Here is an 18,091-nt window from a genome sequence, read left to right as displayed (position 1 = left end):
ATTTCTGAATTTGTTTGATTGCTAGCACCAGTGCTACCACCTAAAAAAATAAGCGTACAGCCCTGTCCAAAAGCCTCTTTGACATACAATTGCTCCAACTCTGACCACCTACCCTCTACCATCCTCCCCATCTCCCTCATTGTTTGACATCCAATCTTCACAATATGAAACAATGAAACTCTACTGTGGAGGTGAAGAGACACCGTGTGGTCCCACTAGTACACTACACACACACACATATATTACAGACTTAGCATGGCTTATTGTGGGGCTGAGAATAAACATCTTCCAATGATCATCCATGGCATTCTGTCTGAAAGATTTGTCTTGTTAAAGGTGCACTATGCAGTTTCAGAGTGGAGGGTTTTGTTTACATTTGCAGAACCTGGGAGTTAGTTTACAAAACACATTTACTATACTCTGTAATTCTTAGTCTAGAATCATTCTGTCATCATAAATCCAAAACAAAGTTATTTTGAGGAACCTGGCACCAAACGTAAGACTAGAATATGTTTGTAAACCAAACATGTGGGCCCTGCTGCTGTAAACAACAACAGTGAAACAGTAAGGAAGCTTTCTAACTTCAAACCGTGTTCCAAGGGTTCAAATGTTCCTGGGAGTAAAATTTTTATTCAGTTAGAACAATATACCTAAGAAATGTTTACCTTTTTCCGACCCAAAGTTACATAGTGCACCTTTAAAGTAAGAATGCAATAGAATAAGGGAAGGTGTTCTTTATATGGTATGATGTACTGTTAAGAACAACACTTAGACAACACAGCTAATGATAGACCTTCACTGTTTTCTCCTGTGGACATATCTCTCTGTTTTAAAGTCTCCATATATCCGTGCTCTTTTAGATGTGTTCAGCCTTTTATGTCATTTTGTTTGACAAGACAGACACACAGCGCTTGCTGCCGCTGAAGCCTCCAGGGACTCCACAGTAACACCAGCCCGGGCTCATTAATGTCTCTGTTTGGCTTTTTTCATTTTGCTGCTATTTTTAAAAACTAGTCTAGTCCAGCAAAGCAGTTCCTTTTTGATTGTGTCAGATATCCGTGACAAGCTGTCACCGTGCCAACCTGCTCTCCCCACACAGCTCTCATCAACAACAATGAGCTGCAGACTCAAAGGCTGCTGGGAAAAAAGGAATGACAACGGTGCTGTTGGAGTGACACAACACACAGTTTCACACAACATGGCTGCTGCAAGAGACCACTCCAAATGATCACTGTCTCTGGTTTTTACTATATTTGTATGTGTTTGAGTAAAATTTGTATTATTATTATTTATTTTAATTTTGTATAGCTTTATTTTATAATGGGATAGTTGTCAGTATTTTTATACTACCGACAGCTTTTCTCTCGAATGCTAAATGAAATTATTGTCACACAGAACATTTACATCAATTGATGTAGTGATGTAGCCTGTTCCTACCAGACCATCGTACTTCATTTCATTTGTACAGAAGGTCTGGAATCGCTCAATTTAAAAACTTAGACTCTCTAGAAGGCGGGTGTCTGTTGATGTTTAAAACTATTGGATGTGCCCAGTGCCACTCTGGATCTGCCAACCAATCGCATAACGTTCGTCGTGACGTATGTCATGCGCTGGCTTCGGCAACTGAAACTGGCGCACGTCATTGTTCCCAGCCACTCCCTCTGTTCGCTGATTGGACCGGTAAAAAATCTACAGGAGAAAACCCGCGAATATACCGCGGACCCAGACTGACTACTGTAGGGAAATGAAAATTGGGTGGAAGTAGGTAGGCGGTCGATGCCAGGCTAGTAGTGATGCCGATTTAAAGAGAAATTCGGATTGGTGTCTTTCATTTTTTTTCCAAAGCTCTAGTTGGACAGTGTAAAAGAAAAGTGATGCACCTCTTCATCCGGTCTTACTATATCTGAAAACAAGAGCTCATCTGCAGTCCCATTGCCTCAGGCAGCGGCCTTGTATTTGTAATCATGGTAGTACATTATAGTAAGTCCATTTAACTTTTTAATATGCTTCTTCATCAGCATTGAAACGGACAACTATGGTGTGGTAAATGTTCTGATGGGCAAACCCTCTATTTTCAAGAACAAAGGAATGATATAGCTAGTGGAGTGTCAACACTTTTTAGAATTGGTTGGCTACTATGGGCCATTGACTTTTGGGATGAAGTCCACGCAAATGCACGCAGCACACACCACACCACACACACGCACACGCACACGCACACACACACTCACACACACTGGAAAAGCATTGTACTGTCATTCGTTGAGATGTTTCATTCAAAACATCAAAAGAGCTAAAGTGGAACCTTCCAAATGTAATAATGTCTGACTCTCATGTGTAAGACATCTAAAACCAAAGCATCAGCCGGTGTATCCACACTACGGCCCTGCATCAGTCAGTGATGGTTAAGGATAATGGGGTAGGCATGCTGGAGTGGCCAATCGGATCACACTCCCAAGTATTAAACTTTACCCTGCCTATTCACTGTATGTGTCGGCTGTGTGCTATACTCAGTTTTTATACCACAGCTCCCTAACGTCTCCTTTGCAGTGTTAAATGTCCTCTGGAAGCATTTCAAACGCAGGTTTTTACAGCTCATTTGTGACAGTATATCTGCTAACGGATACTTTGCTACTGACGTCAATGAAAGCAGATCATGTGGTGCCTCAGTAACAGAGCATAGCATGCTCTCAGGCTATGAGATAGTTGTGGCTTTCCTTTTAGGTGCTAACTAGCCAAATAGCATTCTTCCATATCTGCTAAAAGATGGGATGGATACAGTATACTGGATGCGTTTGCTGATTATGTAAAGGATGTATGAATGTGCTGACTAAAAGAAGAACTTTCTTTCCGTACCCTCACCTCTTGGTATATGTTACAAAGAGGCCCATGTTATGAGCTAAGTATAAGGAAGTGCTTATATTTAGACTGAAAGGAAATGCTGGTACATGGTTTTAAGAGGACTTGCAGTATCACATTCACATGCTTCAGAATATATTCAAAAAGACTATTTCACTAGATGTTACAATGTAATATTGGGCTGCTGCCTACAAGAGGTTCAGTATTCTTTGTCTATATGGTCATCACACATGAGAAAAAGCCATACAGCTGCAGTCAACTAAAGTGTTACACAGATGACATTCAAGAAAACAAAAATGTCTACTTCATTAGGTATCTAAAGCATGTTAGAGGCACAGAATCTGGGGAAGAGAGATTGAACATGTATATCAGATGATTCTTGAGAAGTGGGACAAAACAGGGTGCAATGTTGAAAAAATACAAACCCTATGTTTCGGCAAATTAAATTACATGTTTGTATCCAACATATACTAAGCTACTGAGCTAAGCTTTGACACAACCTCCCAGCTTTTTTTTTTACCGTCATTGGCCTATCACCACCGTCAGATGTCAACTCCGTCTGATTTCCTGTTTTACGGTGTTGACATATTTAACGTTTCTTAACAAATGGAATTTATCAAGTAGCCATTTGGTTTTTCTGTTGATGTTAGGTGCTAATATGAACTACTTCAGGAAAATAAAATGATCAAAACATTTCAAATAACTTCTTCAGAAATTGTAAGTCGGTGTTGTCATATCATGGTTGTGACAAAGGACTTTCAAGATTCGGAATGTAAAATATTCTAAAACTACAACACTTATCAGAGCATGTCTGACTCTAATGTACTCTGCAGAGGTAGAATTTGACAAGAGGTCCTTCAAAGTGACAGCTCCCCCTTATTTCGCCTGATTTTATTACATTTTACATAATGAAATGTCTGACGGTGTTGACTTACAGTAAAGTTGTCCCACCACTTAGAATCCTTATAAAACAGGAATTTGTTGTAGAAAAACTGTTTTTATTGATATGAGAGATTATTTAGTGTTGCTTTTGATGAAAACAGCTATTTTTAATCATTAAAGTAAACTTTTAATAGGTTTTATTGCATATGAAAGATTGAAACCTTCTCTGAGGACACACTGTTTTGGACGTCGTGAGAAGATAACAAGTGTCATATATTATTATATATATATATATTTGACAGACTCCATGAATGAAAGGCTTGTGACAGTTATTGAAAAGAAGGGTGGCTATATTGGTCACTGATTTTTTTTTTTGACATGTCAGAAATTTTTATTTGTACATTTTGAGTTGTTTTATTATTCTCACTTTAACAGATGAAAATAAACAAGTGAGATGGGAAAATTTTCGTTTTTTTATTTGGTTGCATAATAATTCTGCACACTAATAGTTGCCTAATAATAGCAAAACATATATATATTCTCATAAGAAAGACAAAAACCTCACTTTTACTTTCGTAAACATTCAGGTCTAGGTTCTTTAACATTTTGGATTGACCGAGAGCATTGTAGTTGTTCAATAATAAAATGAATCCTCAAAAATACAACTTGCCTAAAAATGTTGCACACTGTGTAGATAGCAAAGTGTCGGATACACAATGGCAGTGGCAGAGAACAACCTCTTAATGCAAAATCAGATCAACTATGACTGAGCTCGTTTTTACTGCATCTGACGTCTCATGAAACACAGCATCCTAAATTGTCAAAAATGTGATAACGTTTTTTACTGCTGGTTAGGGTTGGGCGAAATCCATTCTTTAATACATTTTAAAACTTTCCCCAAATTTTAGATATGGTGTAACCTTTTGGTGTAGGCTTCTTATTGCTACATTTTACAAGATTACATTGAACTAATCACTATGACGCTACCTCCGCCCAAATACTCATTTTTAATGACAGCACTTGAACACATCACAATTAACATTTTAAAGGAGGAAAGAGAACGCATGTCATTTACTTGTAAGGTTTTTTAAGCTGCATCATTATAATAAAGATACTATACAGGCATACTATCTTCAAACACAGGCATTGGTGCTCCTGCTGGACATGGACACACACACACACACACACACAAACACACACACACACACACACACACACACACACACACACACACACACACTCTCTCTTAAGGCATTTATTATAAACATGCACCAGGCATTACACACCACCAAATTTATTTTTGACGGTATCCACGGTAATTAAAGGAATACCGTTGCTATTTTTTAACACCCCGGTATACGGTAATACCTTAATACCTCCGAACCCTACTGCTGGTAATAATAAGCTGTAAGTTCAGTAGGAAGTATCATCCCCTATATGAAGCTAAAAACAGAATGGAATATCAGGAGATCAGAATAGAAAAGTGGAGTAGAGTGAGTGAGTGGGAAACTCATCCTCCCACTCTCTATCCAGCTCCATCCAGCATTAACAGCCCAAACATTATGACTAACAAGGGCTCTTTAATCAAATCAACAACCATCCATCATGCCTCAATTTAACTAAGTAAATGAATGCTTCTGATCATGAGAGCATATTGCTTTGTGATGCTGTGAGGCTGAATCCATCCATCTACCCGCTCTTCACCCAAGAGCTCGGATATCTTTCCGCTAAAATGTTTTGGAATTAACACAACGTACAACTTAACTGTAATTTGCCACACAAATAAACTGCTATTCTAAAAGGCTTCCTTCCCCCCTCCCCTCTACACTGTATGAGTGTTAGAATTACATTTTCAGAAATGTAAAAGCGGTTGGTAGCTATGCGCCTTCCTGTATTTAGTGGTCCTAAGAGAAGGCTTGACAACCTCTAGAATAGTTTATTTATTCAGCTCTGGTGTTAGCTAAAGATGCACCAATACACTATTTGCTAGTACGATCCGATTTTGATATCTGGGTTTTGGATCGGCCGATACTGTCCCATACCATAATCCTTGTAATATGTTTTGTTGGTGGTAATGTTATGTATAGGGTTAGGAAGGCCTAAACAACACAGCAATTCTAATTTAAAAGGAGCGAAAAATATAGAAAAATACATAAAGTTTTATCTGAACTGCTTTGAACGGTTTGAATACAGAAGAACATCAGAACTCAACTTTTGAATTGCTACATTTTTAACGTGTGCTAAATCACACAGCTATGGTCTTAAAACTTCAATTTTCTTTCATAGTTAAAATAATTTAAAAAAATTATGTATTAACAGACTATGGAAATTTGGATCGATATGTGGAATCGGAGTTGTCAGTCAGACGATATCAAATACAGCCCCGGAAAAAAATTAAGAGACCAGTCCGAATTGTTTTTTTCAATCTTCATCTTTACATTACTTATTGAAAATGCTCTTAATGACAATATTTTTATTGTGAATTTGGTAGAAATGTTATCAGTAGTTTATATTAAAAAATCTAAATTTTCATTTTACTCAAACATAGGCCTCTACTGTAAAGAGTATAAAAAGAGACACTGAATATTTGGAGTGGTCTCTTAATTTTTTCCAGAGCTGTAAGGAGATTGCATCCATATCTGAGCTGATACTGATATTGGATTGGAATAGGTCCCATCCCTATAGTGTTAGCTGATGTTTTTTTTACATAGTCACAGAGGCCTGGTAGATGGATGAGTGGAGCTGGCATCTGGCTGTCTGTGGACTGGAGTGAGCTGACTGCAGGGCCTAATGGGACCTGATCAAGAGCTTAGGTCACTGCCATCTCAAATCAAGCCATGGCAGCACAGACATCAGCACTGACTCACCTCCTATTAGAGTCTGGGCGCATTGGCTGGAACACAGTCTGACACTCTCAAAGCAATGCCTCAGCCATAGCATTTCAATTACCAGCACAGTGCACAACCCCCAGGCCCCTGCATGTGGACTCCCCTACCAGCCAACAGTTTACCCTGGTGTTCTAGCCTGTATGTAGGCTGTACATGTAGCATTACAGGATTGCTTTTCGTTCTACTGAGCCATTTGTACGGGTTGGTTCATCTGAAAGAATCAAATGGACGTCTCAAAGCTCCAGCGGCCATGGTAACTGACTGTACGTACGGACCATCCTTGTGAGTGTGGTATCTCATGAACGCTTTGAGGGATTTTCTTCAAACTTTGCACACATGTCCACTCTAAATGAAGAATGAACTAGAGATGAATGAAATGATTAGATTTTGGAGGTCAAAGGTCAAGGTGACTATGACCTGATGCCTCATGAACACTTTGAGGGGATTTTCCTCAAATTTGGCACAAACTCACACTTTGATTAGCATACAAACTGATAACATTCTGGAAGTCAAAATGTATTGTGAACGCAATAACTCAAGAACGCTTTGAGGGATTGTCTTCAAAATTGCACAAAGCTCAATTCTGACTCAGAGATGAACTGAATAGATGTTGGTGGTCAAAGGTCACGGTGACCTTGTACCATATGGTATCTTCTTAGGAGCTTTACCTTCTTTAAAGCATTGCCCACCACTGGACTTTCACCGTTCGGCAATTGTATTCCTTGCTGAGGCATATATGAAAAGTGGCTCACATTACCTGACAGCAATGGTACAGCAGGTACTTTTCTGGTATTAAATAATGATAAAGGCTGGATGTTTTTGTGTGTGTAATTTTACCTAATTTTCAGTCAGAAACTAGTACCTTTGCTTCACTGCTGGGAACTTAACATTTCAGTCCTCCAGCTTTTATCCACAAGGTTTTGCATATCAGTCCAGACAGTTATTGCAACCGCCCGACCATTCAGGCAGACAGTGTATGTGAGGCATACAAACTGCTGGCAGTAATGGGCTTTCTCTCTGCTGTGCACAGGAGGCCTGACCTCTATTTAGATGCACCACAGAGAGAGATAAAGGCCTGTGATGAGGACTCACCCTGCAGCCCAGCCAGGTCACGGCCCTACTGTCAGTCACCAGCAGCAGCACACAACTCAATCTGACTGTGTGTGTTGGTGTGGGGGTGTGTGTGTGTGTGTGTGTGTGTGAGGATTGTACAGTGAGTGAACCTCTTTGCATTCTGTTACAGTTCACCCAAACACCCTTTGAAGCTGATCATGAATGTTTCGCTCCTGTCAAATAGATGCTGATTCATCTGTCCTGTCTGAAGCACTGACTGGTTGTAGACTGCGTTGTGTTGAGTTGTTCTTATCGTGTTGTTGTTGCTTACATTGGGGCTGAACTATCGCCCCAGAAACCCTGTGCTAGTTGAGTTACCTCATAAGCCACACAAACACATTTATTTCCATTTTTTTCTCACCAATTTTTTTTTTATTTACGGTTATTTTGTTGGCATTTTTTTTTTACTTGATTAGACTGGTTTTGGAAACACAGAGTTGAAATTGGGCAAAGAGGGGAATGACATGCAGAGAACGACCCGGGCTGTTTTTTCGAACCCTTGTCTGCTGTGAAGAGGACTGAGCCTCAAAATACAGTGAAATAAAATGAAATCACGACTAGTTGTTTGGGAATATTTCAATATTCGTACAAATATTTTAAATTGGGTGTTTATTTAGTCGGTGTGGTATTGCATATTTATTCTTTGACTCAGAAGGTATGTCAGCTTTTCCATAACAAGATATGCTATGGTACAGTGTCCAGCCTCAATTCCTATACTGGGGCATTTTTACATGAATCCACTTTATTGTAACATCTTTCTTACTCGCTGCAACTCAAAGGGTATTTGGGATTTCATATCCCAAAATGGTTCTTTTTAGATACTGTTTTGGAATTGTTTGCTCTTTTTTTATCAGGCAGTTTGTAGAGACAGAGATGAAATGGGGCAGAGAGGGGAATGACATTCAGAGAACAAACTGGGGCCGGTTTCCCGATAACGTCATCTCTTAGCGCGCTACGAAGACTCCTACGTTATGACTTACCAAAGTTGTTTACCTCTGTAGTCGTGGTTCCCGAACGGTCTCTTAAGAGTCTTCTTAAGAAACAGTCCCTACGTGGCTCGTACACGGCGCTGTCCAGTGCTGAAATCGATGGCTCAGAGTTCGATTTTCCATTTCCTGCTTATTTCATGCGAAGCTGCATGACAAGTCTTTGCGAATAAAAGATTACTAGAAATCCTTCTAAGCCAAAACATTTATTTAACACCTCTTGCTTTATAATCTAAGTATCTTTAAGAACAATAATCACGTTTCGTGGTGGGTCAGTAAGGAAACTGAAAGTAGAATATCGCCAATGGCCTATATCAATAAAAACAGACGGCCCAAACAGCGTCCAAATGAGCTAAAATCCTAAATACAATAAACAGTAACATGGCACACTTATTTTAAGGTAAGCTTTAATTGATTATTCATTAATTTTTTCACACGTTTACATGTTTTGAGGCGGAGAATCCGACGCACTCTGCTGTCAGCTGAGCCGGCTCAGCTGACAGCTCCGCAGTGTGTGGAACACAATGCGATGGTTCTAGTGTTAACCTTGGTCGAACGTATTACCATAGCCTATAGGCCTACTGATTTAAAAAAGGTAGCCTAGGCTATAGAAAAATATAGAAACAGCGGAGGAGATTAAGATTGTTTCCAGCAATTATTTTCTTCATGAATGACTTGTGGCAGTTCCATGCGCAACAGGGATGTCACTCGTGTCCGTTTTACGCATGGTGCTTACGGAAGGATATGTGGGGGTCTGTAGTAGCCAAGCCTATCTCTGGCGATGCCACAGCGATCGCAGGGACTTCACTTGTCATTAAACTTATAAATCTGACTGTATTTCATATCAAAGGGACACAGCGATGACTGTATTAAATATCAAACTGATAAAAACGATCCGACTGTAGGCTGTAGTGTATCACGTATAAAGTAGCCTATTTTCATATTGACGGACATCGCATCCAATCAGTTAATGCTGATTGTCAAGTCAGTTAGATGACTATGTAGGCTACTTATAGTTTGAACACTTTGTGAATCAGAGTGAATGGTATTCTGCTAACATATATAGCTTACTTTAAATGTGATATGTACGCTATATACAGTTATCGTTTTTAACAGTTTGTTATTTAATACAGTCATCGCTGTGTCGGTTTGATATGAAATACAGTCAGATTTATTAGTTAAATGACACAAATGAGAGCTGAAACATCCCTACGGTAGAGCTAAGAAGGCTCTGCGGGCGCTCCAGACCAACCTTACCAACGTAGGACGTACGAAAGAGATTCGTAGCAAAGAACGTTTCGGGAAACAGGCGAAATGTTAAGTAGGAACTCTACGTAGGGGTTACGAATGACGTAGCGTTAAGAAGGCTCTACGAAGGCTTTGGGAAACCGGCCCCTGGGCTCTAACCACTAAACCAAGTGCGCCCCCTCCCAAAATGTTTTTAACAACTGTATTCACCTTTTTCTCAATATAACTTTGTACTTTTCCGGAAAAAAAGATGTGTGTGTTGGGCTTGCATGCTCCCACACAGACTCCAACAGTGTTGTTGTGCACCAGTTTGCCTGCTGTTTATATTGGATTCAGCTGACATCACACGTAGGGTAGGGATAAACAGGACAGCTGGGCCAAGGGAAGACTGAGGGAAGAAAAACCTCATTCATTATATTATTATAGTGATTTTATAATGATAGAACGCCGGTTCAGTATTGGTGAAGTATTCCTTTAACTTATTTCTCTCCCGTCCTTCAGATCCAGCGCTCCAGGAACAAGGAGATGAAGGAGATGTTCCCAGAAGGCTTTGGGATCCACCATGCCGGCATGCTGCGCTCTGACCGCAGCCTGATGGAGAGCATGTTCTCCAGGGGTTACATCAAGGTGCTCATCTCTACTGCCACGCTGGCCTGGGGAGTCAACCTGCCCGCACACGCTGTCATCATCAAGGTTAGGACAAGCCTTCACTGTCTTTGCTTTGCTTTGCTTTGCTTTGCTTTGCTTTGCTTTGCTTTCTTTCTTTCTTTCTTTCTTTCTTTCTTTCTTTCTTTCTTTCTTTCTTTCTTTCTTTCTTTCTCTGCATTTCGGTTGTCTTGCTTTGTATTTCCTTAAAGACATACTTCACCGGTGGAAATAAGAAGGTGTATTGAGCTCTAAGATCCTATGCAGTATAAAAGTGCAATTTTTTTAGAAATCAGTTCATCCTAGCCTGAGAAAATGCAGACAGAGTGTTTTTTGGTCTCACTGTCTAACCCAACATTTTCCCATGTGTGATGTCACACATGGTAAAATGTAGGGTTAGGATTAACAGGACAGCTGGGCCAAGGGAAGACTGAAGGAAGACTGAGGGAACAAAAACCTCATTCATTATATTATAACAGCGATTTCATAATGATAGAACGCTGGTTCTGTATAGGTGAAGTATTCCTTTAAATCAAGTAAGTAACTGCCCTGACAGGGTCAATTGAAGACTCACTTGTTTAGGCTAGCATTTGGGTAACTTCTGTCTTTAACATGTTGCTAATTTTATCTGTTGTGTTTTTTTTAGTTTAGTTTTTAAATTGATTTTATCATTTGACATGTTTTTTACTATGCTTTTATTTTCTATGCACATTGCTAAGCACTTTGGGACCCTGTCTGGGAAAAGTGCTATATAAATACATTTTACTTACTATACAAAATATAAATTCAACTTAAAGTGTTAAAAAGTTTCCCATAGGTAAAAACATGACGTGGCTCACTGATATCTTTTCTTTCAAAGGTTTTTTTATTAAATGTCAGTTGCAAAGAAATTGCAGCACAATGGGTTACAACATTTTTTTCCCATTTTTTACCCCGAACACACCCCACCCACATCCCACCCTCACACCCAACCACACACAATCCTGCCCTAAGAAGTCAGTACACAAAATAATACAAAACATTAGAAATGGCAGAAACGAAATACACACTCCAAGAAACGAAAAACATAAAGAAATAAAATTGAATTAAATAAAAGAGGGGAGGGGGTAGCTGCTCTCCTATTGTTGTTGTTGATTTTTTTAAATAATTTAGGAAGGGGCGCCAAATTCTGTCAAATTTATTCTCGGATCCCTGGGTAGTATAACGTATTTTCTCTAAATTCATACATGAAATAATGTCTCTAATCCAATGTGAGTGGGAAGGAGGAGCAGGATCTTTCCACTTGAGTAAGATAACCCTACGAGCAAGTAATGAGGTGAAGGCCAGTGCCTTCAGCTTCACTTTAGGCAAGCCCGGATTTGGAGCAATGCCAAAAATTGAAGTGAAAGGGTTCGGCTCAATTTTATGCTGAAGTACTTCAGAAATTGTTTGAAAAACTGATGTCCAGAACTCAGTCAAGGTGGGACACAACCAGTACATGTGAAAGAGTGATGCCGGTGCGCTCTTACAGCTATCACAGGTCGGGTCTACATCGGGGAACATACGAGCTAATTTAGTTTTAGATATGTGGATACGATGTACTACTGGCACATGGAGGTAGAGTGTATCCGATCCAGGACTGAATCCCACATGTGATCTGTGAAGGCAGAACCTAGGTCCTGCTCCCACAGGGTTCTTATAGCTGCTAATGAGGGGCTATGCAACTTCGAAATAAGGTTGAAAAACACAGAAATTGAGCCTTTTAATGTGGGGTTTACAGAAAGAAACAAATCGACATGATTGGCTGGCGGTTTATAAGGGAATTGGGGAATTAACTTCTGCGTAAAATGCCTGATTTGCAGAAATCGGAAAAATAGATCATTAATAAATAAATCACCGATGCATTTTAAGCCTTTTTTATGCCAGATCTTGAATGCACCATCCACCGTCGAGGGAGTAAACAAATGATTAGCTGCAATTGGGCTGAAAAGTGAAAAATTCTGCATTCCAAAATTCTTCCTAAATTGGGTCCAGATTCGAAGGGAGTGCTTAATCACGGGACTACTGTTGGGAATAGCCGAAGAGAGTGGAAGTGCGGCGCTTAAGAGGGCAGATAGAGACAATGGGCTAATAGCGCTGGACTCCATTGTTACCCAGACTGGGGCTGAGTCGTCAAGGTGAAAATGCACCCAATACACTAAAGAACGGATATTAGCAGCCCAGTAATAGTATTAGAAATTAGGGAGGGCCATTCCGCCTGTTTGTTTGGGTCTTTGAAGAAAAGCTTTCCGTAACCGAGGGTGTTTACCATTCTAAATATAATTTATCATTAAAGAGTCAAGGGCCTGAAAAAAGGATTTGGGGAGAAAGATGGGGAGACATTGGAATAGATATAGGAACTTTGGGAGTAATGTCATTTTAATTGAATTTATTCTGCCTTTAAGAGAGAAAGCCAGAGGAGACCACTTCGATAATATTTGCTTCGCCTGGTCCAATAATTTGAGGAAGTTCGATTTAAATAGGTTTTTAAAATTTCTGGTAAAACATACCCCAAGGTAACTCTGTCATCACTTTGAGTGGGAGAGCTGTATAATCAAGTTTAAGAGCTTCTTTATTAATCGAAAAGAGTTCGCTCTTACTCAAGTTAAGTTTATAGCCAGAAAACTGACTAAAGACCTCCTGCTCACTGATATCTTTTTAATATTTTTGGACAACAGAGGCGCTCTGTGGCACAGAGGAAGAAGTTTCTATTTACCAACTAATCATATCAATATTGAGATGCTAAATCCAAACTGTATTGTCATAAAACTATGATCAAGCCACTGGTAGGAATGATACCTTCACTAACTATAACATTAAATGCACAAACTTATTTAATATGGTAACCTTGACATTACATATAGTAACAGTAGCCTCAGTGTGTGTGTTAGAATGTTTCAGTCTAGTTTAGGATATCTAGAATGCCTATTATTCCTACACTAACCATTGTGTAGGGGAGAACGGGGTTGGTAGGCACACTTTTTACTTTAGTGTGAATTGCTCATCACCAAAACATATTTTAATAGTCATTCCTACATTAAATTGAAGCTTATGGTGTTGGCTTGAAATTTTCCAACTTTTTGTAATAAAGAAGTAATTAACGCCCAATTCTGGACATTTCCATACCAAAATTTCAGATACAGCGCCTTCTTGTGGCGAGATATAATGAATGTGACAACTAACCCTGTTCTCCCCTATACATGATTCAGGCTTAGTTATTTGCTCTTCTTGTGTGTTCTAACAGGGAACCCAGATCTACGATGCAAAGCGCGGTACGCTGGTGGACCTGGGCATCCTGGATGTGATGCAGATCTTTGGGCGTGCGGGCCGGCCACAGTTTGACAAGTTCGGAGAGGGAACCATCATCACCACACATGACAAGCTCAGCCACTACCTCACCCTGCTCACACAGCAGAACCCCATAGAGAGCCAGTTCCTCGACAGCCTGGCAGACAACCTCAATGCTGAGGTCAGTGGGCTTTCTTTAAAGTAGTTTTATTGATTTTTTTTCACAGATCGTACAAATATAAAGCGATACATCATAAAATACAAGAAATGTATTGTTCACATGGAAAGAGAAGTGTGTGTGTGTGTGTGTGTGTGTGTGTGTGTGTGTGTGTGTGTGTGTGTGTGTGTGTGTGTGTGTGTGTGTGTGTGTGTGTGTGTGTGTGTGTGTGTGTGTGTGTGTTAAAATTCAATAACGATAAAATGTAGAATAGAAAATAAAACTAAAACTACATTTTATGAAAAAGAATAGACAAATAATAACATACAGGTCAAAAAAATTAGACATTGAGACTTACTATTTTAAATGAGGCGAGGAAATGTATTCAAAGAAAGCAATTAAAAGAATGAAAGCTCCACACAAGCCTGGTTGGGCACCAAAGGTACTAAAGCCTTATCTCACTGGGCTGCGACTGTTTGCGACAAGTTGGAGACACAAAATTGCGAGAAAATATGCGAATTACGACAATTTTCACTTGCAATCTCACTGAGTTGGTACTTACGACACGTTTGTGAATGTTCTGGGCAAAACTTGCCTGGAGCTCGCATTTATGTCTTGTGAACGTCTGGTGAGTGTCGCACTAACGGAGTGTCAGTCTCATTTATGTCTCAAATCAGTCGCAATTTAGTTTCATATGTCGCCGAACCCTCGTAAAGTTGTCTCACACTTCTCTCACTTTCTGACTCGTGGTGGCTAAATTGAGAAGGATTTGCGACACGTGCGACACACCTGTGACCACTCTGAGACTATTTTGAGAGAAGATTTGTCACACACATTTTTTTAACATGTTCAAAATTCAAGCGACAGGACTGCGAGGCTCTGCGACTCGAAATTGAGACCTCCGCGAACGTTTCAAGACAGTCGCAGCCCAGTGAGATACGGCCTTAATGTTTTGCTTTTCTTTTTCTTCAATTCTATTTTTATTTTTATTCTGGAAAAAAAGGAAGTTGTGGAGATCAAGAGATTGAATGTATTAATGGTTGAAACTTTACACAAAGTCCTGTGTCGGACCTGTGTCGGTAACAGAATGTCCGCCTCTCTGCATTACCTGTCTATATCTGTATTGATTTTTTATCCCTGTCGACTAATGCTGGGCTTACACCACACGACTTTTCACGCGATTTGAGAGTCGCAGACAATCTTCCAATGTCGGACTGAAATCACAGAAGTCGTGCTGGAGTTGTGGCGTGCGCACGTAATCTCAGTCGTTTGGTGTATGGTGGTCATCCGCAGGGCCGACGGACTGGGGGGAAAAGTGATACAGTCGTGGGGGGGCCCAAGGCAGAGGGGGGCCCATTATTTTTATTTTTTTAACAAGCTAAATGTGTGGCCCCAATCTTCGAAGGCCCTGAACAATGACATTCCAAAAAAAGAAATAATTGACTGGCTCGTGATAGGCCCCTGACCCTTGCAAGGAGATCAGGGGCCTGCGCATGACTAAGGCATGTATGCGGGAGAGTAAGCAGGAGCAAGCCGACATTGAATTGAACTGGTGGCGAAAAATAAACACAGCGATGTTTCTATGGGGATATTTAGCTGTACAGAAATAAGTGCTGGCAAAGCTAGGACAGTTTAAGACTCCACATCACTGTGGCAACACAAACTATCTATCAGCTCAGACAGCGCAGAGAAAAGTCTGATGAATACATGAGAGTGATGGCCCCTGCAAGTTTCAGTAAGTTGAAAGAAGTGCCACACTGTTACTGTCTTTGAAATGCATTTAGACATTTTAAGGGGAAAACACATTGTATTTATTATTTCAACTATTGAGTTATTTGTAGAACAGCATGCTAGTGTAGGCCAACAAGATTTATTTTCTGAATTTTCAATGCTGCTTTATTTTTATGTTTTAAATTGGGAAAGACATGATCCAAAACGACCTGTATTTAAAAAGAAATCAAGCAAGTAGGCTAATAATAACCATTAATGAATTATAGGCTATCGCATCACAGTAGGCCTATTGTCCACAATAATCACAGCCCCCCATCCATAAAGGAACTTTAAAAAGTTGAATTTGCACTTGATGTGCCTACACAAGTGTATGGTCTATTTGTATTTAGTGTGTCTGCATAGTATTGCACCAAAACAGTAGAAGTTTTCTTTAATTGTGTTTTGTACTGTCTGTAAAATTATACCTGCACATAGCAAACAAAATTGCACATCTGTATTCAAATAAACAGTTGTTTATTTCTATTGTGCCCCCAACATTTTCGCCGCGCCTCCTGTGACCCTGGCCAGTGACCCCCTTGACTAAGACATATTATGGGGGAAACACCGGTAAAAGTAATGATTTGGTCATTCATCAGATGAAATATTATTCTCGCATGCACCAAGCACGACGCAGGAGGAGCGGCATTAGTCGCGACCTGTGTCCGCCTGAGCAGGCACTTATTTCGGACACTTTTTCCTGGCAGTCTCGGCTGGAGAACCAGGCTGACAGCCGCTCAACCTTAACACTTTACCGTCAAATTCAGGGTTAGGAGTTAAAGTTATTGGGGGACGAGATCAGCAAATAAAGACAGTCAAATAACTAAAGGAAGACCCCCGCTCTGAATATTGAATTAACTTTTTTTTATTAAATAATCACAATTGCGTTTTCGGAAATAATATTAATCTCAAAAGGAATCTAATTGTAGTCTTGCAATATGAGATCCCGTGTCTTTTCAAAATCTCACTCTGACTGAAAACTAATGACTAGTTGTCTTCAGGTGTGAGTTGATTGTCTTTAGATGTAAGAGGGTTTCAGTCTTTACAAAGTCTTATAGTCCTCTAGTGTAAGCCCAGCATTAGTCATTTGACTAGTACAATGGTGCTTTAATTTTCCAACTAATTGTTGATCACATAACCATCCTTTATTCTTTACACACCACTCATAATTATTTCTTTATTTCTCATGTTTACATCAGCAAAGCATTGTGAAGTCTGAGAGGGCTGCGTTCCAAATCGCATACTCTTTCTTTTTTCTATTTAGCATACTACATCTGATCATAAAAATAATCTAGTTAGGATGCAGTATGCTACAATTGGGAAGTACTTTTACTCTCCTTGATCTTGCCTCTTGCTTTTATATCCGTCGCATCCCCAGTTGTTTTTAAACACAAACTCTGTCGATTGTGACGTCACTTCCACACTGGATTGTGGGTCAGAATTGCCCAAATAGCATGCTGATTTCAACACAAAAAAATCTCAACCACAAGAATAGGGAGATTCTAAATCTTTTTCTATCATACTAAATAGTAGAAAGTATGGGGACTGGAACGCAGGGACTGTTTGTGTTGAGACTGCAGTTTCCTTCAGTGTCCAATAGATGGTGTCAGAGACCAGTGATTGCAGTGATTGAAGTGTTTCTCTGTTCTGTGTGTGTGTTCAGGTTGCTCTGGGGACAGTCACCAATGTGGAGGAGGCAGTGAAGTGGCTGAGTTATACCTACCTCTATGTCCGCATGAGGGCCAACCCACTGGCATACGGCATCAACCACAAAGCTTATCAGGTTGGTTATCACCATTGTAATTCTGCCAGTTTATCCTTCCAAGATCATAGCCCCGCTTATATTATTTCAATCATTATTAAATATTAGGGTTGCAAAGGGGTGGGTGGAAAGTTTCCGGTAAACTTTCAGAAACATTCCACGGGAACTTTTGTTCGGGAACTTTGGGAATATTCAAAATTTGGAATTATAGGAATTAACTAAATTGAGATCATTTAAATGATCTGTTTCATATCCAAATATACATCTAAACATTATGTTTGGTCATAGGCAGACATCCATGCAAACTAATACAATAAAAAACATTACATTTGAACAGATTTATTTGAAAGTAGAAGTTTATCAAGTTTCGATAGTTTTTTGAACAAACTATAATTTCACTGAACAACAAAAATATGAATGTTGAGTAAAATATTACTCATCTGTCTGACCCAACCCATTCAATAAATATAGTAAAATA

At 39.7% G+C, this 18,091-nt stretch overlaps 1 protein-coding gene across 1 annotated transcript in view; it reads left to right on the top strand.

The window, feature by feature from the left end:
- The window catches only part of ascc3 (activating signal cointegrator 1 complex subunit 3), a 202,833-nt gene that overhangs the window by 107,082 nt on the left and 77,660 nt on the right, over positions 1–18,091 (top strand). The window contains exons 15-17 of the mRNA XM_080039406.1: positions 10,478–10,669; positions 13,884–14,108; positions 17,515–17,634. Of these exons, the coding sequence (XP_079895532.1) occupies positions 10,478–10,669; positions 13,884–14,108; positions 17,515–17,634 (537 nt within the window). The remainder of the gene's footprint in view (positions 1–10,477; positions 10,670–13,883; positions 14,109–17,514; positions 17,635–18,091) is intronic.

This window comes from Ammodytes marinus, assembly GCF_949987685.1.
Source record: "Ammodytes marinus genome assembly, chromosome: 13".
NCBI lineage: Eukaryota > Metazoa > Chordata > Actinopteri > Uranoscopiformes > Ammodytidae > Ammodytes > Ammodytes marinus.
This window is presented reverse-complemented; position numbering and strand designations above follow the sequence as displayed.